At 44.5% G+C, this 27575-nt stretch overlaps 2 protein-coding genes across 15 annotated transcripts in view; one reads left to right on the top strand and one right to left on the bottom strand.

Moving 5' to 3' along the window:
- Positions 1-13044, bottom strand: part of CHUK (component of inhibitor of nuclear factor kappa B kinase complex) — a 153694-nt gene extending 140650 nt beyond the window's left edge. For all 12 annotated transcript variants that reach the window (XR_014789296.1, XR_014789299.1, XR_014789295.1 and 9 more), the window contains exons 1-2: positions 12858-13044; positions 12132-12226 (exon numbers count right to left, since the gene is read on the bottom strand). Coding sequence is in view for 3 of the 12 variants with exons in the window: in XM_084845120.1 (XP_084701246.1) it covers positions 12132-12226; positions 12858-12992 (230 nt within the window). In the remaining 9 variants the exon portion in view is untranslated. The remainder of the gene's footprint in view (positions 1-12131; positions 12227-12857) is intronic.
- Positions 13045-13154: 110 nt separating this feature from the next.
- On the top strand, positions 13155-22154 carry SPRN (shadow of prion protein). Of its 3 annotated transcripts, XM_084845125.1 has the most exons (4): positions 13308-13397; positions 17085-17410; positions 19633-19680; positions 20875-22154. In XM_084845125.1, the coding sequence occupies exons 2-4, from the start codon at positions 17102-17104 to the stop codon at positions 20896-20898; spliced, it is 381 nt and encodes a 126-aa protein (XP_084701251.1). In that variant the 5' UTR covers positions 13308-13397; positions 17085-17101; the 3' UTR covers positions 20899-22154. The 3 variants fall into 3 exon arrangements, with proteins under 3 accessions (XP_084701249.1, XP_084701251.1, XP_084701250.1); XM_084845124.1 differs by lacking the exon at positions 20875-22154 and having other exon boundaries at positions 19633-19818; XM_084845123.1 differs by lacking the exons at positions 19633-19680; positions 20875-22154 and having other exon boundaries at positions 13155-13397; positions 17085-17612.
- Positions 22155-27575: the final 5421 nt, after the last annotated feature.

Below are 27575 nucleotides of genomic sequence, written 5' to 3'. Positions count from 1 at the left end.
CTTCAGCCTCTTGCTCGCTCTCATGTGGGGTCACCTGCAATTCTTCCTCTGCAGGCTGTCCCCCAGTCTCATCCTCAAGTACCTGAAAACAGTCCCATAGTTCCACTACTTCACTAGTGAGAACTGACTTCTAGTTCTTCTGTGCCTAACTGTCACCCTTTTCCAAGGAGTATCCTCTACTTCATTTTTCCTTGCCTCAGCATTTTCCTTTTCTGCCTCAGCTTGCTGTTGGACTTCTAGCTCCTGGACTTCACTTTGCTGCTGTAGTTCCACCATTCTGTCCAGAAATTCTTTGTCTTCTCTTACTCCCTTGAGGGTTGACACTTGCAGCTCCAGTCCTCTTACTTTTTCTTCCAACAGTGTAATCTTGCAACTGTTGCACGTGTAGGCCATGTTGTTCTCAGGCAAGAAAACAAACACTGCAGACACTTTGCAGGTCACCACCACTGGGGAGTCTTTTCCTTCCATAGTGTCTATTCCCTTTTTGTTTCTAGTTTTCTGACTGTATTGGAATAGCCTATGATTTGTACTCTATTTACTGGAGGTTAACAACAGAGTCCCACTGGTACAGAAGTGTATGTTACAAGAAAATGAAATTTAAAAAATGCTAGCGACCTCCCTCTTGACCTCCCATGCCAAATTCCTGTTCGCTCTCCTTGTTCGCTTGCTCTGTTCGCTTGCTCTCTGGGAGCTTGCTTGCTTGTATAGCCCCTAGACCAGTTGGAGCAGCTTCCTCTGCTCTGCTCAGTTATGAGTCAGGAAACAGACTAAAACTCCCCGCCCACACAGCTGCAGGGGGTAATCAGGCCACCCCCCTTCAATTGGAGCTCTCAGGAGTACATGGTGAGCAAACAGCAACTCAGAATAGAAGACTGACTTCAGCCCACTCACCGCTTTGCCTTTGTCTCCTCTTCCCCGCAACTCCCCTGCCAAACTCTTGTTTGCTTTCCCTGTTTGCTTGCTCTGATTGCTCGTTCTCTAGGAGCTTGCTTGCATACTTGCATAGCCCCTAGACCAGCTGGAGCATCTTCCTCTGCTCTGCTCAGTTAGGAGTCAGGAAACAGACTGATCCAAGGTGAAAATCAGGAAACAAGACTGATCCAAGGTGAAAATCAACATATCCATCCAAGTCCACAACAAAAACATTTTCTTACCAATTTTTACATCTGGATTTCCCCATAGAATCAAGTTAGCATGACAAAATGGATCAAAATGTAATTGGACACACACCACACATCTCTAACAGCCATAACTGTGGGAGGAACCCTATCCATTTTAATATGCCAAGAACCTAATACCATCCACTTAGAACAATGGTTCTCAACTCATTTCAGTCCATGGACCACGAGACCAATCAAAAACATTTTGTGGACCACCTCCATTTATCTCTTTATTTAGGTTGAGACTTGATTAAAAAGAGCAGACACATTTTAATTTGACATTTATTTATTTCTTAGATATTCTGATTCTCTTCTCACTGACAAGCTTTTCAGTGTTCAGAGTGGTATTTGATAATGCACAACAAATGTAATTTTCTACTGCGAGCCAATTCCTCTGTTTGGACTTAATGTGTAACGAACATGAAAATCTCACACAGTTGATGCAAATGGCAAAAGAAATCTGACTGCATGTGCTGAAAGATTTGGGTAACTTCCAGTCATCCTGGCCCCAAATTTCTCTATGGTAGACTACAACCACACAGCTTGGGTTGCAAGATCATTTTTCAGATCCAAGAATTCCTCCTGCAGATCCTCTGGAACACTATTAACATCTGTTGTGAATGGATTTCTGATGGGAGATAATCAATCCTTGTCCTGCCCACATCTGGAAAGTATAGTTGAGATTTGTCTTGTAGCTTCCATAAATGATTGAGAATTTGCATCCGAATACTTTCTTTTCCCCCAGGCATGGCATCCACACATGGAAATTGAACTAAATTATTGCCTTCGACTCTTACCATCCAGAGTTCCAATTTGTCAAGAGAAGCCCTGTTGATGCTTTGGTGAGAGAACAGATTTGCACCTTTCCCTTGCAGCTCAAGATTCAGTTTATTCAAGATTCAAAAAATATCAAGATACGCAAATTCTAAATGTAACTGCGTCAGCACATTTCAGAATTCCTCTTTTCCTTGAGCCTGGAGAAACAAATCCAACTCCTCTCAACTGAAAAACTCAGTTGAGTATGTTCCCTGCTGACAACCACCATACAGAAGTGTATATCAGCAACACATCCAAGTCAGAACCCATGTCCTGGCAAAAACTTTTGAACAGACTGGTATTCAGACCTGATGATTTGATGTAATTCACCACTTTCACCCACCCTTTGAAAATGGTGTTGAGTTGATCAGGCAATGTTTTTGATGCCAAAGCTTCCCTATGAATGTAGCAATGAACTCCGATTACCATTGGAGCATGCTGTTTCACCAGAGTTTGGAAGCCTGATCACGAGCCCAGCATGGCAGATGCACCATCAGTAATTTGCCCAATCCGGGTCATGCACTTCAAAAAAAATTGTTAAATTGTTAACCATTTCTATCTTTGAAGGCCCCCTCACCATATATCATGAGAACACTAATAGCTGAGAGCACAATGCAACGTTGGTTGAGTTATCCAACTGTACTTACATTTTATAACATAAACTATAAAGAAACTAAAGCAGCACATTTAGCACAGAACAACACAATAACCACTCAACACAACGGTGGGAGCTATGCTCACGAACCACACATATCTAGACAGGTCACTCCCATCTTCTTGCCAAAAACAAGCTTTTAGTTGCAGTCCAGCTATTAAGTGGCACTTCTGTTGTATGAAAGTGTATGAATGTAAATAATGGGAGAAGAGCACGTTGTTCTATTGTGCTGTTTCCCTCCTGTAAAGAAGGTTAAGTTGTATCAACATGCTGACTCTAAAATGTTTTTATTCAAACTGTATAAATATATACAGAAACCCAGACACTTTCTCTGGCAATGGTATCTATATTTAATTTTATACAGTTATGTATTTCTGTGGACCACTGAAAAAGTCACCAGGGACCACCAGAGGTCCATGGACCACCAGTCTAACCACTGACTTAGAGAGAGGATCCAGACAGGAAGAATGCAAAACTGACCAAGGTGGAAAATCTAATCTAAGTGGAAGAGACCAAAACTTAGTAAAGGTCAACAAATAGGCCCAGTGATATAAAGCAAGATCTGGAAAGCCAAACCCACCTTCTTTAATTGGAAGTTGCATTCTTTTCAAGGATATTCATGGAGGGGAGGACCCCCCTCCCCAATTTACAAAACGGAACATTGAATTTTTGAAAATATTTGCCAGGTATAAATAGAGGAATCCCACATCTAACATACACAATCCAAGGTATAATATTCATCCTGAGTGTATTTACCTTACCCTACAAACTCAACTTTAAAGATGCCCATCTATCTATATCCCATTAGATCTTGTTATTCAAGTTATTCAAATTTGGCTTAACCATTTGAGATATGCCTCTGGGAATAAGAATTCCTAAATAAATAATAAGATTATGGTACCATCTAAATTGCCAATTAGCTAATACACCAGGATGTTAATCTAGTACTGAAAGAGTTAAATAATTTTGCTAACAAAAGACTGAAGAGGCTACTTCAAACTGAAGATGGCTAATTTGATCTGGAATGGTTGAATAATCTGAATGAGGATTCTGGGGAGACATACAAGAAGACCCCCTAAAGGACCCCAGACTTGTATTTAAGAAGACCACGTACTTATATTGCACACCACTGACACAAACGCAAGACGACCTTGAAAACATGATTCTATGCTAATTAATGTTATGGTATACCTTTAACTAAGACATTACAGGACCAGCTTTGAAGAAGAGGAAAAAAATACAGCTGACTTTGCAAGTGGCTTCACAGAGCAAGCTCAAGGTCACTGTAAGCTGTGCCAAGAGACAAGTTGGTATGAGTGTATGAGTGTAAGAACAGAAGAACTGAGCATGCTCAGATACCCACTAGGAGGAAGAAAATTACTATCTGACATCTTGCATTGTACACCTGCAGATAAGAAAATGTCCTTACTCGATGCCGGTTGGGCAAGGGAAGCCACAGCACTGATCATGAGCAACAATTGGGAGGAGGTGTTGGGGTGGGTAATATGACCAAAGATGTTCCCAAAACACAAGGGCATAAAACGTGAGATTGTCGGGGATAGCCACCTCACTTCTGATTGGTGAATGGGTGGTCTAACTACTCATGCACCCCATTTTTAATTGGAAGATGGTTGTCTCATTGGGGGCCCCACATTTGATCAGAACAAGTGTATAAAAATACAGGTAGCGAGGGATTCTACTTTACTTCGCTCTCTTGCTGCTTCATCTCTGATCTTCTCTAGAACACTGGACCCAAGGATTTAGGTAACTATGGACCTCTTTTGACCCTTAGATAATAGAACTTGCAGTTTTAACCCTTCACCTTCTGAAGTTAGGACTTAGATTTATTTCTGAGCTTGGGACTTAGAATTATTTCCAAGTCTTTGCCTTTTCCTTTCACTCTACTTTCTAACCTTTAATTAAATGTAATTCTTTACATGCCTAGAGGACCTGAGTAATGCTTTAGCTTAGCTTTTTATATTCAAGTAATGTGCAGGAAGATGCCAAAGGGAGCATAAACAATTATTTAGCATGTCGCTAAACTGCAAATAGTAAGCGGGAGAATAAGAAGGAGTCATAACAATGTTAGAAGTTCAAGTTGTTATCTCACTAACTACATTTTGTAGTGCCAGCTTTGTCAATTGCAATTCTTTTGGTTAATCTCATATTTTTGTTACATTCTCTTTCCTTGTAATCACAGAAAAAGTTTCTAAAGTTCATATGACCACCATGCTACTTTCTTTAATTTCGTAATTTTCTTAAATAAAGCAAGAAATAGATTTCAATGTACTTTTCAGTGTGTGGTAAAGTTTGCCTGTGTGGACGTAGCTTGGTTACCCACCAGGGTATTTAGAACCCATTTGATGTAGGTTCTGAGGTTAAACAGAACTGAATTAACAAAGGAAATATAGTCTCTCCAATCGGCATCAATTCAGACTTTGACCAGTTAATTGAATAGCCAGACAAATCACCAAAAGTACTGCATCAAAGCCGGAACAGATGACTGGAGTTTTGAGATAAACAATAAGAGGTAATCAGCATAAAGAATTATACATTCTTAGACAATCATACACGAAGCTGTGAATACTATTAGTCTGTCTGGCGCATGCCAGAGGTTCCAAACATAAAACAAATCTCAAAGGAGAAAATGGACATCCTTGTCTGGTACCTCTCCCAAGTGAAAAGAAAGCCAAGAAAATTGGTCATAACTCTAGCTCTTGGAGTTCAATATGAAATTCTGACCCATTTCAAAAATTCTATGGGAACACTGAAATTGCTCAACATAGTGAAAATAAATTTCCAGTTTAATTTTGTCAAATGCCTTTTCAGCATCCAAAGAAACAGTGGAAACCTGGTCTGTTCTTTAAAGGTATTTAAAGCTATCAGATCAACAACTAATATAAGATTATCATCCCCCTATCTATGTTTAATAAATCCCACCTGATCTGCTCGACTAGTGCCATGTTAACTTCTTGCAATCTGTCGGCCAGAATTGCAGATAGTATTTTAATATCCACGTTAATTAATGAAATAGGTCAATATTATTATGATTATTTATTTATTAAATTTATTAATCACCCATCTGGCTGGTCACCCAGCCACTCTGGACGATGTACAGCATATAATAAAACAGTTTAAAACAATAAAATTCTACAATAAAAACATTTTCTAAAATACCCAAACCCACCCCAAATGCCTGCCTGAACAACCACGTTTTTAATGCACGGCGGAAGCTCATTAAAGAGGGGACATGGCGGAGTTCCCTAGGGAGGGAGTTCCACAGAGTACTAACATAGCTATGGAACATAGTTAGCACAGTAAGTGTGATCCTTGTCAGGCTTAGGAATCACAGTAATATAAGAATGGTTTAACAATGAAGAAAGGGAGCCCAATTCAAAAATATGATTATAAAGATGATGAAGTTTTGGAACTAGCATGTTGGAAAATGTTTTATACCACTCAGTTGGAAACCCATCCAGACCTAGGGATTTCTAATTGCTAATTGCTTTTCTAATTTCCTCTAGGGCTGTGCATGGGCCCCCGATTTGCTCCGGTTCCTCCAAATCAGCCCTGCTTCGACCCAGACCTATTCCAACCTCCTCCGCTTCAACTCGGTTCCGGATCCAAAGTGAGATTCAGATATTCAGACCTCTCAGTTTGGGTGTTTTCCCATTGACTTGCATGGGAAAACACAAATGGCTATAGCTTTTCAGTTTTCATGATAAATACATGACACTTGGGGACATCTCTGCTGACATGGAGAGGATCCCACCTGCCAAATTTCAGACAGTTTGGCCCGGTATTCATTGTGCTAGGTGCAGCTGAACTTTGAGTTTTTCCATAAAAACTCTCAAAGCAAAAAGCTATACCTCTCAGTGCCACGCTACTGTTCTCCCTCTGCGCGCGCGCGCACACACACACACACACACACACACACCTGCTCAGCTGTCTATGGCCATGTTTCCATGACAACGGAAGGAGAAGCTAATGGAGGAGTACTGGATTTTAATTTAGAAGGAATCAGCTTTGCTGCAATGTGGTCCATGTAGGGCTCCACGAGCAGGTTCTCTGCACCAGTAAAAATCGCTTCACAGAACATACTTCCTGGTGGGGGTTGGAGTGAACATCATCTGACTGCCAGGGGCTGCTCAACCAATAAGAGCAGAGTCCCCCCTTCCCCCCACTTCTTTCCCCTGAAACTCCAGATGAACCTGCAAATCAGGAGCAAGCCTCATTGAGTGCAATGGGAGTTACTTCTGAGTAGACACACATATGCTTGTGCTGGGAAAGGGCGGGGGGAGAACACAAAGGGGACTGGGTAAAATGAGGATCCAAAAAGTCAAAAAGGGATCCTCCTGATTTCATATGATTTTTAAGGGGGAGACCCACACCATAATCCAATCACAAAGCACAAATACACCATTTGCGTCCCTGTTCCTTTGCGTGATAGGCTATGTAAAGATTTACGTAGCCTATCACGTCAAAGAGCAGGGACGCAAATAGTGTATTTGGCTACGCTGGACGCCATTTGCGTCCGCAGTTAGTTAGTCCAGCCAGCGATATGGCAATGGTGGCCATATTGCTGGGGCTTCGGAGTCAGCCGGCGGCGGCGCGGAACTGCTGTGGAGCGGAGCTGGTCGGTAAGGATTCGGGGGGAGGAACGGATCGCCCCCCTGGTGAACCCCCCCGCGGATAGCAAGGTAAGGGATTCGGACATCCCTATCCTGGAGTTTTGACAGAACCCTGGATCAGCTGCAGCTGCTCAAGCAGCCTGGACTGCTGAGATAACTGTAATGGCGTATTTTTCAGCAGAGCAACAACATCTTCTCCTTCAGGCTCCACTTTAGAAACTTTAGCCAGAGGAGGCTGTGGAGGAGTCAGTGGAATTCCCAAGCCTTTCTTTGCTTTCGCTGTAGCCATGATCAAGCTCTCCTCCAAAGCACAGCAAGCAGATATATAAATAAAAACTAAACTAAAGCAAGGCTAATGCAAAATACTAGGATAACACAACAGTCTTAAATAGTAATTAGGATTTTAAAAGCCGACAATTTGGAGAGGCACAGGCCGCGATCTGATCACGTTGCCATCTTAACCATTCTGAAATGCGTTCGACTTAATAAAGTATTTTTAGGCACTTTGAGAACATTTTCTCCCCTATTTTTGCATGACATTCAGTCCCTTCCCCACATGCTGGTTTTCATTACCACTGACCATGGTATCCTTCTGGACTGACTAGTTAGGCTGGCCCATGGGGTGCTGTTTTGCAATGGTTCTGGTCCTTTTCGTTGGCCTATGGTGTCCCACAGGGTTCTAACTGGTCCCCCATGTTATTTAATATTCACACAACTACTGGAAATCAGGCGGTATATAAATGTTAATAGTAAACAAATTAAATAAATAAGTAATCGAATCAGACTCTGAAGAGGGTATTGCCAATTTATACATTTCTACGTTGTCTTTCAGTGACAGGCTAGGCAGGGAATGAAGGGATTGGGTATGCTGGAGCATGATGCACTTTCCTCAACCACCCTTCTCCATACAGAAAGAAAGTAGAAACTCCTTCTACCATGATGCTGCTATGCTCTAGGATCTTGCATTGTACTCAGTCAACTTAGGTTAAAAAATATTATTCCATGGCGAATTTTGTGTTACAATGTCACATGGCACACCAAAATTTTCAGAAAAATGTGTAGATGTTGGACACCTGGAAAATTCTCTAGGAGACTGCTACACTACTCCTAAAGGAAAATAAGGTATATATCACAGATATTTAAAACTATAGTTAATATTATGCATTCTTTTTATCTAAGAATAAATTCTACTAAAGTATTAGGAGCCATGGCTTGTTTCCAATGTTAGCCTAACAAGTCCCATTCATTTCAATGGGCCTACTTTAAGTAGGGCTAACACTGGATACAACACCATAACTCCAGGCATTGGCAGTAGGTAGGGATTTGAATGATCTGCATTACATCAGCAAAGATTTCTAACTCCCAATGTTGAACAACAAACTGACACACACACCCAATTATATTGTTGAAATGAAGAAATATTGGGGTAATCGTGAGTAGATTTTTGTGTGGAAGGACTGTGAGCTCAGTGGACTTGTACCCAAAACAAATTCCTGGGCTGCAAAACCTGTGGGGAGGATGGGGAACACAAAAAATGGACTAGTGACAGCTGAGCCACAAGTACAAGTACTACATGAGTAATGATACCAAGTACACAGACATTGATCAGAATGGCTGATGATAGAGTTAAGTACTTTGAGCATGCAGTTGGCCCCTGGTTCCCAGTTGTGTTTTTAATAGAGCTGCATTAGCAGCCTGGATAAGGAAGTGTAGTGAATATGTATCTGCATACCTAAATAAGTCTTGGGCTACCCCTATATCATAAATCTGGGAGACTGCCTCTTTTGAGATGCACCAGCATTCTCCATGGTTAAAACCATTGTTCGTATGTAACAGTTTATATATTTATTTTTATTTAATAGATTTATATACTGCTTGCCATATTTAAAAGTAACTTCAACATGCTTTAATATGTGATGCCACCCTTATGAACGCACAAAGTTCTGGGCCACTTATAGTTGATACATCAACACCATCAGGGGACTGTCCGCTATGAGATACCCTAGCATCTTGTCCAGCCCGCCGATTCATTTTGGCATAAGTCACTCTCAGATATGTTGCCTTCACGCCAATAATTGCAAATATACATATAAACTGAGTATCTTTATTTTAAGAATGGATATCTGTTCTAGAAAATAACTTTTTCCAAAGAGGCTAACAAATCAAAAGTAACCACAATAAAAGAACCATTAAGATCAAACCTGTATCAGAAACACAGTAAAGCATAAACATCCAAGAACAAACATAAAAACAATATAAACCAGTCATAAAAAAGGCTTCTGGAAAACAAAAATGTTCAAAGCGTGTGTAAAAATGAAAGAGGGGCTTCACAGATCTCTGTGTACTTTGTTCTTCAGCTAGCATTCTCCAACCAATTTTCCTAACTGTCAATACCTGCATTCCTTCCCAAGATTGTAAAAGGGGGTTTCCTCACTCAATTCAGGGCCACCTCCCTGCCAATCAGTTCAAGACTAAGGCTGCAATTCTAGACACACTAACCTGGAAGTAACTCCATTCAATTCAACAGAGCCTGCTTTTGAGTATACATGTGCAGGATAGCTCTGTGTGTTATCCTCAAACAACAAATAAATTCATAATCCCAATCAACTATATAACCACACACAACTTTAACACGTTTAAAAAACAAAGTTCACTTCATCACAGAGACATACCTTTGTTTTTGGTTGGGGTGGTATAGCAGCCCCCTGGAGAACTGCCCAGATATCCACCCCTGATAATCTGATTCTATAAATTTTTTTCTGAAAATGTTGATACGTCGCTCAACATTGTATCAAAACATTTCCCACAAGGTTGCACAAGTTGACTGACTGTTGCTTAGTTGTCTCATAGTACCAATAAGGATCTACTAGCTGCTGTCTCCACAGAGAAAGCAGCTACAGTGGCAAATCCTCCAGCATAAGATGTTGCTACAGGGCACAGTGATCCCTTTCAAGCAATACTAACTACACAGCTGTCACGCCAGCTGCTTCCAAGCAAATATCTTGAGACACAATAGCAATGGTGGAAAGGAGAACTTAGGGGGTGGGAAGGAAGCAGCATCAGAAACACAGATGACAAAAAAGGAGGGGGGAAGCCTCAAAATGGTGCTGAGATGTATAAAATCTTCAATCAGAAATATCAAATGCCCAACATATTTTGGATAAACCTCCCTCAGGGCAAAAATATAACTGGTTAGAGTACTTCAGTGGGGCAGCACGCCTCTCCAAGGCAAAATATACTTACATATATGACAATTAGTTCTGGATGGGGTTGCACTCCCCCTGAAGGAACAGGTTCGTACCAGCTTTGGCTGGTGGTTCAGCTATGCCCCTATCTGGACAAGGATAACCTGGCTTCAGTAGTCTATCCTTTGGTAAACTCCAAGTATGTTACTGCAATGTGCTGTATGTGAGGCTTCCCCTGAAGACATTTCAGAAGCTACAGCTTGTGCAAAATGTAGCAGCCAGGTTGAGAGTGGGAACCAGAAGGTTTAAGCATATAACGCTAAATCTGGTTTTGACCGCTAAAGCTTTACACGGTTCAGGACCTCAATACCTGATGGAGTGCCTCTCCTGATGTATTACCCCTGCACTATGATCAACATCCGAAGGAAGACGTGGAGAATGGCAGCAAGGGAGAGGGCCTTCTCAATAGCAGCCCCCCAATTGTGGAATGCTTTCCCCGCTAAGACCCGCCTGGCACTAATATTGTCATCTTTTGTTGCCAGGTTAAGTCCTCCCTGTACTTCCAGGCATTTGATAGCATATGATGTGGCTTTTAATGTCAGCTGTTTTATCAGATCTTGGTACTGTATGGTTAACTGTTTTTAGTTATTTTAAATTGTTTTAGAGAGCTATCCTATGCATGTTTAGACAGAATAAGGTCTTTTAAAATACTTTTTTTCTGTCTAAAAATGTACAGGACTGCGACCATAACCTTTTTGTATGCTAAAGATTTTATATTATGTTGTACTTTGGGTTTTAATTTTTGCAAACTGCCCAGAGAGCTTTGGCTACTGGGTCGTATAGAAATTAAATGAAGGAAGGAAGAGAAATAATACAAATATGGAGGGAGTCTTCTTCCTTCACCTCATCTTCTCCACCAATCACATGTATGCATGAATGTCCATAGATGCATGTGTCCTGGATGAGAGAAATGGGGACTGGTCTATGTAGGAGGCACCCCTTTCATTACTGTCATCTTTTGCCCATGACATGTTTCTCCACCAGTGGTTTTCTTTGGCAGATGTCCTGATTTGAGCAAGATCCATGGAAATGGTTCCCATACGGACCTACTGGCAAACGTTTGCAGGGTGGGTGATGGATGGTGACAGAACTGGAATGAAAGTTTTCCTTCTTCTCCCCCAAGCAAATGATCACATCCCTGTTTGTCTTTCTTAGTTCCTTCATGCTTTATGAACTTACATCAGTAGAGGATCTACCATCCCCTGGGTACGTTGTTCTAATTTGCAATGACTGTTTCAGTCCTCCATGACTGATATGTATCAGGGGTAGGCAATGAGGTGCCTCTGGGTGCCCTATCCCTCCCACTTAAAAAAAAAATTCACACATTTTCTTACTGGCAGCTGGGATTGCTGTGAAATAAGCTTATGTTTATGCTTAAAACTGTGTGTTCAAAGGAGCTGTTTACAACGTTGGGGCTGAGACCCCACCTCTGCCTTTTCTTCAGTCTTTTGGGCAGGTTACTTGTCCTTTGCCCTGCCTCCAATGGCACCCATTTTGTGGTGGTGCCCAGGCCAGTTTTTTGAATTGCTAAATATGCCCACAGCCCAAATAGGTTGTAGGAGAGAGAGAAAGGGAGAGAGAGAATGAATATCTTCTGAAAAACACAGAAAACAGAGAAACTTACTTCTTCATGATCTGGATTTCATGGCACCACCGATCTTTGTTTTTCACGCTTAGTTCCTGGCGACAAGACTTGATTGCTATCTTACTGCCTAAAACCTACAATGCAGGAGATGGGGAAGAGCAAAAGAGATTAAAACAGGTGACTACAATGGTAGCAGCATATTCCGCAACTAGCAGGAACTCTCCAGGTACTTTTAGCCCAGGCTCCTCGGAATCATAGCTGCAGGAAGGCCTGTTCTCTGCAGTAATACGTCAGTCCCCTTGCCGAAATTGCCAGCTTTCATTTTAGCCCTTTTATTTGTGGAAGAACAAGCACTCAGGGAGACGTTATTAACAGCCCTGCTGGAGCAGATCAAAGGCCTACTTAGTCCAGCAGCCTGTTTCCCACAGTGGTCAACCAGATGCCTCTGTGAAGTCGGCAAGCAGGACTACCCAATTGCTCACTACGGAGTAAACCTCATCCTCTCTCAGTCTTTGGTCAACGAGTTGCAAAGGCTCTGGGATAAACGGACAGGCTCATATAACGTTACGCGTTCTTTTTATGCAATATCTGATACACTTTAAAAAACTTTAGGCGTCTACGGCTTCTACATGTTTTGGTCGTTGCACGTTCATCATCAACCCCACCGGTCGCGCACCTCTCCCCGTGCCCGTACGCGCCTTCGTCCCTCCGACCACCCTGGGGCGGCCACTGCTCGCTGCCCCCGCTCCGGCCAGTCAAACTCACCCGATGCTGGTACAGGGAGACATCGCCGAAGCCGCCGGTGCCAAGCCGCTCCCGCATCTCCCACGGGTCGCAGGCGGCGGCGCCAGGCGGGCCCCCGCGCAAGGCCGCGGCGGCGCCCACCGCTCCCTTCTCCATCCCCTTCGCACGCGGCCTGCGCCGCCCTGGCTTAACGCGCCCGTAGGGCCACACGGGCTCTCGCGAGAGCTGGGCGGGCAGGCAGCCGCCTCTCGTCAGTCCGCTCTTCCCCTTCCGGTGGGCGTGGGCGTGGGCGTGGGCGTGGGCGGGGGCGGGGGGCCAGCCGGCGAAACCGCCTCGGCAAGAGCGTCCCGGCAGAGGCGCGGGCCGCCGTAGCGTTGCTCCGTCGAGCCGTCGCTAGCCGTGCCGCGACCTACACGAACGGTCCGCTTGGTGGGGGGCCGGCAGGCTGTGGCATGCGCAGCGCGTCCCCCTGTGGCAGCTGTGCCTGAGGGGCCCCCCGGGGCGAGCGGGTCTGGCTCGTGCCGCGCCCGGAGCGAGCGGCTGCTCCCGCGCTCAACACAGGTAGGGGCCGCGCGCGAACCGTGCGCGGTTATGGGGGCGGGTCCAGGAGGGGCCCCGCCGGGCCCCGCCCCGCCCCCCTCCCCTCCGCGCTTCTCGGCCGTCGCTGCGGCGCGGTCTCGCATGTCAAAGCCGACCGCGGCGGACTTGCTTGCCCGTGAGGGGCTCCAAGGGCCGCCCCCTTTCTGGGGCTGGTGCGGGCATAACACGCTAGAGGGAGGAGGAGGAGAACAAGGAGACCCCTGCTAAAATCTGCCCCCGCGCGCCTCTTCCTGCCCGGACCGGGGCGCCGGGACGGGTAGCGGGGCGCCGGAGGGAGGAGGGCGCTCCGCCCCGGCACCCACCCAGCCGCCTGCTCCAGAGTGCATTTCAATAATGATAATAATAAAACCGTGTATTACAGCTCTGTCCCATTGGAGATATCATTAGATGTACGGTGTAGCGATCACCACGGTAATGGTACAGTGTGCTTCGCACATAATTATGTTTTTGATGACGATGACGGCGGGGCGTTTCCATAGTGCGGGCGTCGGTGCCCAGCCATGGCAGGGGGGTGGGTGAGCTGGGGAAGCGCGGCGCCGAGCGAGCTGGCCCGAGCACAGCCGCGCCCCACCGGGAGGCCCGCATCGCGGGAGCCCGCCCGCCGCTAGTGAGAAGAGCGTCTCCGCCCTGTCGCGACGGGCGCTGGCAGGGCTGCACCTGGGGAAGGCACGCTGGGGGCCGGAGGCGCGGACCCCGGCTGCAATCGGAGGGGTCGAGTGTAGCCGCGTGGGGGAGGGAAGAAAGGGGCAGAGACACGGCCAGCCCTCTTCGTCGTCCTCAAGAGAGCTCCCGCTGTGGGTTCGCTTTCCAGCAAAGCAGCTGATGCAGCAAGGCTAGAAGGGCGCCCTTGCGGCTCGGAGGCTTCTGGTGCCTCCCTCCCAGGGCTACGGAAAGGCGGCAACGGAGGAGGCGGCGGCGAGGAACGCTGGCAAGGAGACCACCAGCATCTGTAATTGCTCCTGGGCCAGCCCTTGCATGCTGAGCTCCCACCCCCAGCCCCTTGAATAGCAGCCACTGACTGGGGAGGGGGCTGGTGCGGGTGCTGTGGCACGCACATGCCTTCTTCCCTAGCTGCACTCCTGCCGGACACACAAGACAAGTGATACCATGCAGGCGTTTCCCTTTTTTCTCCTGGTCACTGGCATCTCTTTGCCCCAAGTGCCAAGCTTTGGTTGCCCTGCAATTTTCTGTGGTGGATATTAGTGATTCTGGCTCATTGCTTCACTTGGGTCCTAGGCCAAGGATGGGGAATCTCCAGTCTGCAAGCCTGATGAGGCCCATAGGGGCTCCTCATTCTGCAGGCAACTTCTTCCCCTGGCCCCACCACCTCTACCTCAGAAGGCAATGCTCTTGCTCTCCCTTTGGTGATAAGAGCTTTCCCCTGAGGCTTGTCCTGCTTATTTCTGAGTAGGCATGCAGAGGTTTGCCCTGTTTATGTGTGAGTGAGGACACATGATGCTGTTTGAAAATGCTGCTGACCTAGATGATACAGCCAAATGTGGTCCAGAGTGGGGTTTTGCTGTATTTGTTGGGAAACCGTTAGGACAGGTGTAGGCAGCTTCTGGGGTCTGAGGGGCTCCATTGCCCCCCTAACCCACTGGAGGCCACACCCCACTGCCACTGCATTTGTCACCATGGTGGCAAAAATTGCACTGACAAGGCATGTGGAGAGCATGGACCTTGTTTCCAACAGAACTGTGTTTCCAGAAGCATGATCCTGCTTGGAAACAAGCTATATGCTCCCCACTTGCCTTATTTCCCTACTAAATTGGTGTGATTTTTGCCACTGTGGCAGCAAATCCAGGGAGAAAGCCTCCATTTTGAGAGGGAATTTAACCCACAAACCTCTGCGACTGATTTCTGAGCCACTGGTTCTTAAACTGTAAGGCAATGATGATGATTAAAGCCCAGAGGGCATAATTGTAACAACCTTCTTTCCTGGGATGGTTAATAATAATTTCATGTTTTACCAGGTATCCCCAACTGTCTTTAAATGTGTGTTAGGGTGCTAGCAGGTAAACTGGAGCTTGAAATCAGCAGTAAAACTGATTAGCCATTTTTTAATTTCTAATCATTTCTTAAAATCACAGCCAAGATCTGTTGAGAAAATGGAGACCAGATACTTCCCAGGGACGCTCTCAGTTCTGTCACACATGTGGGGTACCAACTCATAATGAAAAGGATAGTCCTGTGTCCTTAACAGCTAATCTTACAAGGATTGTTCTTTCTTATGATAATATGTAGTGTGACGGTATCCTGCTGGGACCAGCCCCAACCTCCCTGCGAGGTAGGACCGCTCAAGACCCGATCCCAGCTCTCCTTCCAAAAATAGGACTGACCAAACCCAGCCTTCTAGCCCCCCAAAATATCTAGTAGCCACCCTCTTAAGCCAAGAGGCACTGAAATTAGCACTGAGGTTATGCAGAAAGATCACACCAAATCAATCACGCCAAATCACATAACTATATACAGAGAACTTCATGAACACACACCCAAGCAAAATAATAAATCTACCTGGCCTATCCTTACATACCTAAGAATGGATCTCCCTGGATAGCAACCAGGATGAAGGGTGACCCTATGCCTCAACCTCAGCCCTCTTTTAAAGCCCAGCCCTGGCAATCCCGGGCAGATTTTCCTTCAGCCAACCACTGGCTCAGTCCCTGGGTGGGCAGCCTTGCCTCCAAGAGGCTGGAACTCCCCACTGATGCCAGCCGCTATCACTTCCCAGTTAGCAGGGGCTGCGCCCGGCCTTGAGCAAAGGGGTCGAGGAGCCTCTAGGTAACAAACAATCCCAGGTGGTTACATCCAACGTGATGGCCTGACTTAATCTTAAGGTGGAAAACAGGCCGTCGTTCTTGACATGTAGCAGTTGTGTAGTGCTGTAAATTGTTCTAAGGGTTTTGCATATTAACCTGCCATACACAGAAGAACAGTTCTCCCAGAAAAGGAGGAACTAGAGACGAGCAGGACAAGCAACAGGGGAAGCTACAAATGAACTCTCAAAGGAGCAAATACTAGTGGCTTGCTGGATAGAGCAGTGTGAGGAAAAACAGACAAGGCCGGTTTCAGCCCTGACAAGGGAAAAGTAAAGCTAAGGCAAAGCTCACTTTTTGCATATCTACCCAGCAAATGTTATCTCAGAGGCAAAAGAGGGGAAGCAGACAAGACTTGAATTCACACTACTCGGCTCCACTGAGCAGCACTCTAACCACCAGGTCACCCAGCCCCCTCCTTCACTTGATGGGACTCTGCCCCTTTAGCCTCCTTCTCATTCCAATTTTCTCACTTCTCTTTTCCATCCCCCTCCATGTATCTTTGCAGGCATTAAGGAGCTGGGTTGCCACAGGCAGACTCACCCCTCCTTTGGCTAGCAGCCACCATAGTGCCTGCAGCTATCCTTTTTCACAAGAGAAAAAGGATGTTTAGAGAATACACCTTGGGGCAGTGTGATCGCTGCTAATCTCCAAACATCTCAACTTCAGGTTAACACTCAAAGGCAGGGAAGTTCCCTGTCTTTTAGCATTAACCCAAAATTAGAAAGACCCTGGCAGGGCCACCATGGGCACTTTCTTCACTAAAAACATGTAACCATGGATGTATTTTTCACATACTACTGATTATATGTCTGTTTCCATTTCATTACAGGCCTGATCAGCTTTGCTATGATGATGAAATGGAGCACAGCCATTTGCTGGACTCTTATTTTATTGGCTGCCATTTTCTTTGAAGGCATCAGCTGCAAGGGAGGACGGGGTGGAGCACGAGGAGCAGCACGGGGCAGTGCACGGGGCACTACACGGCGGTCGAAATCTTCACCCCGCTACAGTTCATCTGGGACAGCATTGCGGGTGGCAGCTGCAGCAGCAGGGGGAGCAGCTGCAGGAGCATCAGCAGCTGTGGCTGCCAGCAGGATGAGATTGGCTCGGGAGGGCAGCCCGGACAACGCAGACACATGGTCTGGCAACAGCACAGTTGAGGGCAGTTACAATTATCGGGCATGGACATCAGGTGCCAGGCCCAGGCACCTTGTGCATCTGCCTGCTTGCCTGCTGTGTGTGGCTTGGTTCTTTTCACTGTAAGAAGGCCACTTGCTGCAGGAGGCTTTGGGTCTCTCCTTCCTAGACTGTTGCTTCCACCCTTGCCCCGGCGTTCTCCAATCTCCTTAGAGCAAGGATAGGGAAACTGTGGCCCTCCAGATGGTGGACTCCAGTTCTCATCAGCTCCATCCAATATGGCCAGTGGTCAGGGATGATGGGAGTTGTAGTCCAACATCATCTGGGGGGCCACAGGTTCCCCACCCGTGTTGTAGAGTATCTGATCTGAGTTGCCCCTTTTCCTGACTTGGGCTTGAACACAGACACTGACCCTTCCTATACCTGCCCCAAAAAGTTCTATTAGGGTATCTGAATCTTGCTTCCCTTGCCTTGCATGTTGTCAAATATCAAATCATGAAAGTCCCTTCTGGTGCCCAGTCTCTCAGAAGTGCTACAGAAGCATATACACATGCCTGCAGTAGCCATGTGCAATGGGAGTTGGGTCAGAAGACCAGCACTACACTGAAAGCCATATCAGCTGTTGTTGTCACCCAGGTTTATCCAGATTCCTGCATTGTGCCTGGCTCCTATGGTGCTCAATTTAAAATTTCCTCCTATCACAACCAGAACTTATATCTCAGTATTATAGCATGGGATTATTGGTATGGTGCTTTATTCTGAAGATGGGGGGAAGGGTGCATTGTCAGCAACTGCCTGGGTGGGAGTCCACCATCTTGTTAACAGCTGCCCTGGTTGCAAGTTAATTCTGTTCCTCCTAATCGCATGGCCCATCAGACCAAGGACGTTATTCCTCTTGTAAATGAGAAATTTACTATCACTATGAAAGGGGAGAGTTGAGTTGGAAAGTCGTCTTGAGTAGGAATGGCTAGAGTCAGAGGATACCACTGTAGGAAAAGGGGAGGTGCATATGTTAACTGTACAACTGCTATCAATTTCAGGTCTACGTAAACCTCCCAATACATGCAGGCTAAAGCTTTTACAATTATGTAAACAGAAAGTACAAATACCATGTGCTTCCTGGCCTTCCATATTGACGTTTTGTATATTCAATGTATGTGAGATGCTCCCTCTAACAGAAGTTTGTGTACTACAGATGATGTGAAAGACTATTGATCATTGAGCAGAGGTACAGGAACTAGAAGTGAACTGCTTGCACTTCATGTGGACTTTGCTATTACCCTAACAATGGAAGCCTGTTCATTAGCCTTACACTGATATGGGAGTGGGTTTATAGAACTTAGGGTTTGGGGTGATCTGGTGCAGCCACCCTTGGAAGAGCCATAATTCAGAGAGAGAGAGAGCATGTACTTCAGTCACTGCTTCAGTCCATGGCATCAAGTTAAATGGATTTCAAGTAGCAAATGCAGAAAAAGGCATAGTAATCCTGTGCCCCCAGGCAATGTCTGCGGGGACACAGGATTGTTCAGTTTCCTGGCTCCATTTCTAATGTAGCCAACATGGAGAGAACTGCACCACTTCTCAGTACTCACAAAACAGAGCATGGAGATGGGGAGAAGGGGGCATTCCCAAAGGAGAGATTGGGGACAAGGTGTCCCCGGCCTCCTTCCCTCCCTCACGCCTCCGCTAGATGGGTGAAATCGCCCGTCTACCTGAAATGCAGAGTGGGAAGCACAAGGCACCTGCATAGGACACTCGTCGTCCGGAGGCTTAGGAGTAGCTAGGGTGCATCCCATAGGATTGTGCCCCAAGTATCACTAGACTGGGCAAAACGGACCAGTGGCCTGACTCAGTACAAAAGGCAGCTTTGCACGTTCATACATGTAAAAAGCTTCAAAGGTATTTTCTCCACTAGTTGTGAAGCTTGAAGTCAGTGGTACTTCAGTTTAAATGTTAAGAAATTACTACATTCCACCTTATCCCAAACTTACTAATTCAAAATTAAACATGCTTCCATGAAACCATGTTTAGGGTTGAAGACTTACAGCCCCAATCTTAGGGACCAACTTAAGCAGCAGCAAAATAAATAGTGATGTACAAATCGCCTGGGTAAAAGGCAGAGGTGGCTGTCTGGCACTGCCCTGAACAAGGTTCTGTGTTCTCCATCATAGCTCCAACTGCCAGTACTCAGCAGTCACTGCCAATCTTCATATTAATCATATCCATTTTACTATTTTTAGATTTTTACTGAGGCTGCATTTCCAAAGTCACAAAGAAAGCAGTTACAGGTATGTGCATGTATAACTAAATCTGCTGGTCGTTTTCTCTATACTTAAATGTGCTGTATCAGATCGACTCCAGCTACTTTGGACTACCGTTTTGTCTATCTTTTTGTAGTAGCTTTTGTAATTAGTATAATGTGAAATCCTTCAGCTTGATTTTATTACATTCAGTAAGCACTCTGTGGAACTCTAGATAATATGTACCGTGCACGTCTCTCCTGTGCTATGTGGAGGTGGTGGTGGGGTGTGCGTGTGTACTTCATCTGATGGGGATTACACTTGACGTATTTCCATGTGAGTAGCATGTTTACAAAATTACCTCTTCTGTACTCTGTAATCATAGGTCCACAAAACTTGGGGAAATGGGGAGGCCTGTTTTATGATGCTGTATTTATAATAATTTTTCTTGTGTTTGAAAAGTGAAGTGAAAATAATTTTTAAAAATCTACATTCATACTAGTTTTGAGATCATGTGGTATTTTAATAGCAACAAAGAAATCACAGCACACTCCCAACTATGGGTTGTCTCCAGTGATAGTCTTACATGGAGTAGACCCATTGAAATGAAAGGGAATTAAGTTAGACTAACATTGGATACAACTCTATGCAATAACTCAGACTATGCTCATCAAACAAAGTATATCTGAATGCTTGCATAATTTATTTTAAACACTAGGGTTGTGCACAGAAAACAAATTGCTTTAGATAGGACTCCGATTCACCTTGGACAGTTTGGTTAACCCCTACTTCACCTCAGATTTGGAAAATCTGAAGATTCAGATTTTTCCTCATTGACGATAATGGGGAAATCAACTAACAGTATAATTTTCTGGTTTGTCAGAACTGAATTAAATTTGCAGACATAGCTAATGCTGCTTCACCCTTGATGGAATGAATGACACTTTACTGAAATTTGGAAGTGTATACTAATATTGTGCTCTTGTCTACTGTAATTGTGTGTGTTTAAAACTTGTCCTTAGTTAAGGCAAGTTGAAAAAAACGGTTATATAATTATAAGCCTCAAAATTCTATTGCTTATAAAAATGTTACCTATTGAGCTAATAACTTGAAACGTCGCAACTGTGATCTACCTGATGAGGTCTACAATTGTGCCAAATTTCAAAGGAATGCAATAACAATTGCCACAGCTGCAGGAAGTTAAAAAGTGCTGAAAATTGACACTTTCCCTTTTTACTCCAGTTTTTCTGCAGGCATATGATATAGTTCTGTCAATATTTGGCTTCTCAAGGAATCAATCCTTCATAGGTTTTGTGAAGTTCTGAATGGCAGAGCAAAAGTTATTAAAGTTTTCCTGTCCCATTGATGCCTATGCCAGCAAGTGCTGGCAATGTCCATGTTCTGAAGCTAGAATGCTGGCAGTACTCCAATGTTTTCAGAGGAATTATATGTTGTAGAGGGAATCTAGTGGATTCTATGTTCAATACCTATTCCTTTAGCTATGGAATGTGACCTCACATGGTCAGACTACATGTTACTACATGGATTAGAACCCTAGGTGGGAGGGAGATAGGGTTTTTTAATCCTTCCCATCCCCACAGGATGCCTGGAGCACAATTCTATTTGGCTCTGAGGAGCTGACATAGGAGATTCTGAGGAGCTTTTGTCAGGCAATTCTGAAGGAGTGTGGAAGGTTTGAAAGCAAAGAAGTTGGGGAGACCACAGGGAGCTTGAGTGAATCAAAAGCACCAAGTAGAGAAGACAGTGAACAAGAGAACTGCAGCCAAATACTCTCACACAGCATTCATCCAGCTGCAGCTTTGAGGCCAGAAAGAGACAGGCTGAGACCTATATCTTCATCCCAACCCAGGGCTGTGTAGCAACAGATCCCCTCCTAACTTTTTGTTTTATTTAAAGCAAGGGTGGGCAACGTGCAGCCCCACTGCCCCCCATTGTAAAACGTTATATATAAAATGGCATTGGGAGAGGCCATTTTCACACTCCTTTGGTGCTCTGCATCCCTTTCCTTCCCCTGCTCCCTGGTGCTGTAGGGATGGGGGGAGGGGTGGCACTCAGGGGGGGCAACATGGCTCCCAGAATTGTCCACTCTGGTTTAGAGACCTTAAATTGTATAGTTATCTGAAAGGGCAAGCAGGGGCATTCCAACAACCCTGCTGAAAGACCACCTCCATTTAGGTTCCTCCTCCCTTAGCTGTCATCCCCAGCGGCCATTCCAGTAGGCTGTGACAGAGAGAGAGATGAGAGAAATAGGGCCATTCCATTAGCCCTGTTGAAAGACTCCGTAGTCTTTTTCTCTTCCCTCCCTATCCCTTTTTCCTTGTGTGTCATGCCTTTTTTGATTGTAAGCCTGTGGGCAGAGACTGCCTTGTTTAATTGATTACATGTTAGCCATTCCAGGAGCCTTTTTGGCTGAGGAGTGGAATAAAAAATACTTTAAATAAATATATAATTGTTCCTACTGCTTCCTTCCCTCTTTTCTCCTCATTAAATACATTTTTGTCAACAAATACTTTGTTTTTGCATTATTGTTTTTATTCAATTTTCAAAGTTTCATAGTGGTGTTTCTGGTGAACAGATAAAACTTCTTAAACTGTACACTATTTATATTTAGAAGGTTTTAGGAAGAAATAATGATTTTTCCCAGAGAGCACAATCCTATGCAAACCTCACAAACATACTAAGACTTATTTCTGTGTAGATTAGCAGCAGTACTTTGTGAACAATCGCTTGAATTTTTAAAAAGGTAATTTACTCAAGATCCCAAAATTCCTTATTTCTACTGTTTATTAATCAAAAAGCTTTACATGAATACAGCAGCAGTGAAAAATTTACAGTATTCTGTCACATGTTCTTCCAGGAGAAAGAATGCCCTTTGATGGGCATAAAGATACTGGGCTATCATCCAGAAACCCCTGTACACTTCATTATACATGAATAACTATGTGCGTATAGATCCACAATTTGTGTACAGTACACATAGAATGAACCCATGATGAATGTTACATGCATAACTGTATGTACATGTGTTGAATGTAATGTGTGAATATCCCTGTTCTCAGCCCTCCTACATCACTGGGTTATTGTAAAAATAAACAGGCAAAGTACGAGAATCATATAAGTCACCTTAAGGAATTCCCTTGAGGAAGAAAGGTGGGAAATATATACCTTTTAGAAGGAGTTTAATGTGTGATACTTGACATATTTTTGTGCCCTGCTTATAGTTACTTGTTATAATTATTTACGTTGAGCATGCCCAATAGAGTTCCCCAGTCTTTTGACAAGGAGCTGGTAAAATGAGAACTTGTGTACACAGAAAGAGAGGCAAACTGCACCTGTTGACTCACTAGCTTCCATTTTTGGTATTTAAACAAACCATCATGATAATTACACTGGCACAGCAGTTTTCCCATTGCAAACATTTAAGACTTCATTTTGCAAATGACTAGGGGATAGGAGAGAGAAGTTCACAAGTTGGGAATGGTTGGAGAAATTGGGTTTTGTGAATAGCCAGTAAATAGGCTAAATGTAATTAAGATGAGCTCAGTGTTTTTTTTAAAAAATTAGCCGCTAAGTGGCCCAGTGTATAAGTCAAGCATACCCAGCACAGTTCTCTAGTCACTGTTTTGACTGTGGGGAGGAGTAGCAGGAAACTATCAATGGAGACAAGAGTGAAGTAATTTTGAGGGCTGAGGAAGTCACTCTACCTGATAATCATTGATACAGAGGATAGCGGCAGAAGTGATAAAACTATACTGTAAGTCTTGTGAGTAAGCCTTTCTAAACATACAGAGGGGTAGGCCACAAGCAGCCCCCCCCCCATGTGGCCCCTGCCACTGCCTGAAATTTAGGGGGAGGGATTTAAAAAAAATTTTTTTCAAATAAAATGGCATCGAGAACTGTTATGGAACACCAAAAGGATAAAAATTAGCTTTTGATCCTTTTGCTATTTTTGACCCTTTGGGGACTCTCTAGCAGCTACCGAGCCTGAAAACAGTCAAAATTAGCTTTCAAAAAGCTAATTTTGACCCTTTTGCACTCTGTAGCAGCTCCAGATGCCGTTTTGTATTTGTTTTGTTTTTTATTTTTAATCCCTACCCGCATTTTTGGAGCCAGCAAAACGGGGGGGGGGGGGGGGCGGGTGCAGCCTGTGGACAGGGTTCAGGGGGCAAAAATGGCTGAGAGCTGTGGTGTAGTTCTGGACTGGGACTTGGGAGATCCAGGTTCTACCCCCACTTGACCATGACTTCATGGTTCTACCCCACTGGGTGACTTTGGGCTAGCCACCGCCTCTCAGCCTAATCTACCTCACAGGGTTGTTGTAAGGAGAAAACAGAGAGGATTCTGTAAGCCACACTAAGTTCCTTGCAAGAGGAAACAAGGAGGCATATAATGATTAATAGATTTTATGTATTTGCTACCCAGTGAATGACTTGTGATGTGTGTGTGGTTTTTTCCCAGAACTGTGTAATGATACATTTCCTTTGCACAGACTAGGGAAATTCAATTACAAAAAAACCCCTGCCAGTTTACAGAATCAAGGCTAACTCATGTTGGCTCAAGCTCCACGAAGTTAGGGCTGATGCCTTAAAATATGTGCCCCATGATCAGTAATTATGTTGTGCAATGTCACAAATCGTGCTTGAGAGGCAAAGAGCAGGGGTGCAAACAGCGGCTGCTACGCTGTTTGCACCGCTGCTCTTTCTGTGATAGGCTATGTAAGTATTTACGTAGCCTATCACGGTAAAGGCAGCTACGCAAATGGTTTGGTGGCCGCCATTTGTGTGGCTGCCTTTGCCGTGAATGATAGGCTACAGAAATACTTACACCGTATTTGCGCCCCTGCTCTTTGCCGTGATAGGCTATGTAAATACTTATGTAGCCTTATGTAACAACCAACCCTCCATGCACCCACTTCTTGGTCTTTCAGGCCCAAATCCAGATGGGGAGGATGGAGTGCCTAGGACCAGCTAAGGTGCCCACATCATCCTAGGCCAGTATTGCCTTTTGAAGGACCTGAGCCTTACTGTATTGCTAGAGGAGTCCTCCTGTGAGTTGACCCATGCCTGTTTGTTACTTATATCAGTGGCTGGCAGGATGGATTAAACAGTGGGAGATGGGGGTCGGGTGCTTTTTATGAAATGCCAAATGCTGAACAACTGAAAATGCTCAATGATAAATAATTACAAATTCAAAAATTTAATAAATAAAAAGTAGTAACTGTATTAAAGGGAAGACATACAGAAACACCAGCAGGTTCACAATCACTTCTGGGTAACTTAGGAAAATTAATTGGCAGAATGACCTGAATGGGATCCAGAGAAAGTTGGATTGTAAAGCCCTATCATTTGAGTCAGAGTTATTTGAGTAACGAACAGGATTCAAGATTAAAGTTTTCACTTATCAATTAATGAGCAAAAAATATTGTGTAAATTATACACATCAAAAAGCTTGATATACATTTGTCTAGAAAAAATTATAGATTTCAGTTTAATTAGCAAATTTCAAGTAAGGAGCTGCCTTCTCAAAGATATGATTCAGAATTGATCATATCTAGCCTGAAAGGTGCACGTTTAAGCCTTTTTTGAATGTTTAATATATTAGCAAAAGTTTAGTAACAATGAGGTAATTAATACTATGAGCTCTAGTTTATGGGTAAACCCTACATAGAAACTGTATACGTATGCTCTGCTTTTGGAATGAGGTAGCTTCTTACCATCTATAAGCTCATCAGTCGTGTGTACCTGTCAACTGAATACCCCATTCAAACTTGAGTTGGAAATTTGGAACTTAGATGAAAACTCTCCTTTTAGACTATAAAGGTAAGAAATTCACTCTGTCTAGGCTTTTTAAATGTATTTAACCAATTTGCCCCTCCTGGAATTAGATGCAGTTTGCAGTCAGAAATCTGTACATTCCACAAAACAAAAAATGCTTCTCAACAATATGTGCACATTTGAAAAGAATGTGCAGAGAAAGAAGTGTACATTTCCAAAATCCACACAAGCACACTTTAACCAATGGGTGCATGCATCCAAAAAAGGGTACATTTAAAAATGCATACATTAATATGTGCATTATGAAAAATGCACACAAACTTCAGTACAGTTTCTTAAAGAACAGCAACAGAACAAACTACCTAGAGAGGGAGTGGGATCTCCCACACTGGAGGCATTCAAGATGAAGTGGGACAGCCATCTGTCAGGGACGCTTTGACTTGGATTCCTGCATTGAGCAGGGGGTTGGACACAATGGTCTTATAGGCCCCTTCCAACCCTACTATTCTATGATTTTATGATTCTACGAGCTCATGTGGAAATGGGACTGAATGAGCTTGACCTAAAAAGCCCCAGACATCTTTGACACCAAGAAATTTTTAGGAAATGCTATTTTCAGTTAAGCTATTAAGATCTTATCATCTTTACCAATACTCTCCTTTATAATAAGATTTTAATGCAATGTATTTTAAAGTTGTTAAGTATATTTTTTAATAAAAATGAAAAATAGACCCAAATATTTCCCCCTTGCTAATTCTTGTTAGTACAGAACCAAAGTCAAATCCATCTTAGAAAAAAATTCTGGTGTATCATTTGTTTGAAGTGTATTAATCAACTATAGTTAATTGGCAGCCAAAGGCTTGCTACATATTGGAACCAGTGCCAGCATCAAGGGTAGGCATGGATCAGGCACCTACCGAGTGCTCGCAGCCCAGCTGGAGCTGACTGACAAGCACCCTGGATCTGCTCTTCCTCTTCACCATGGCAACCTGCTTGTACACCTGTCTCTCATTTTGGCCCAGATAATTGTGGTGGTGAGAAGAGGATCAGTAGATGCCACTTCTCACTTGCTCACTGGCTCTTTGCCTGTCAAGTGAGCAACTGGTAGCAATAATGAGAAAGAGAAGGAGCAATAGCAGCTGGTGACAGTGGCGATGAGAAGGTAGACTCACTGAAGAAGGGAGCCCATTGAGGGTGGCTTGCCCAAGGGCCCTCAAACAACAAGAGCCAGCACTGACTGTAAATGTGGACTGATAATGCTCAGCAAAGGCCAAATTCATAACATAGCACTCTTGCAGTATACTCCCCTGCCCTGCCCACAAATAATACTGTTTTCCAAGTGTTACTTTCTAATGTTTCCACCTTAGCATGAGTCTTTTGTATACACCAGCAGAGCAGCCCCTTAGGTGCTACAGTGAGAAACCTTCCTTTTCAGGCAGTGCAAATAAGCATTATAGCATTGCTTTCCCACCAGTACCACATCTACTTCAACCCCTAATCAAGGGGGAGAGATCAACCAAAGTCAAGCAAGGAGGAAAAGGAGGGCAGAAGGCTAAACAAGCTGGAAGCAGCAAGTAAATAAGCTGCCAAGATCAAACTAAGGTGGGAAATTAACCAGCTCAGTCACTTCCAAATCACAGCTCCTTTTTTGGTGTCTTGAGTAAAGTATTATTTTGCACCATTTCAGCTTTGTTACAGACAAGGCATGGCCAATCACACAGCATTCTAATTAAGAGTAGGGATGTACGAAAGTCACTTACCTGTTCGTGGATTATGTTTATGGTGGTGGGGGGGAGGCGTTCCATCCCTCCCCCCGGAATCCTGAACGGGGGGGAGGCGCTCCGTTCCTCCCCCCTGGAATCCTCCGCGGCCGGTTGTGCTCCGCGGCAGCTCCGCAGAGCAGCCGGCCAGCCCCAGCCAGGCCAGAGCCATCCACAGCCGGATTTCCGGCCGCGGAGGGCTCGGGGGGGGGGGGGGGAACTGTGTACGCAAATGGTGGCGGCTACGGCCGCTACGCTATTTGCTTTCCCCTTTATTTTTGCCCTCTTAATCTACGTAAATATTTACGTAGACTATAATGGCGAAAATAAAGGGGAACGCAAATAGCGTAGCGGCCGTAGCCGCCGCTATTTGCGTACGTGGTTTGTT

The sequence above is a fragment of the Heloderma suspectum genome, chromosome 3, assembly GCF_057233095.1.
Source record: "Heloderma suspectum isolate Gila_16-S chromosome 3, 16-S_ref, whole genome shotgun sequence".
Classification (NCBI taxonomy): domain Eukaryota; kingdom Metazoa; phylum Chordata; class Lepidosauria; order Squamata; family Helodermatidae; genus Heloderma; species Heloderma suspectum.
Note: the sequence above shows the minus strand (reverse complement) of the source record. Positions and strands in the feature narration are given on the sequence as shown.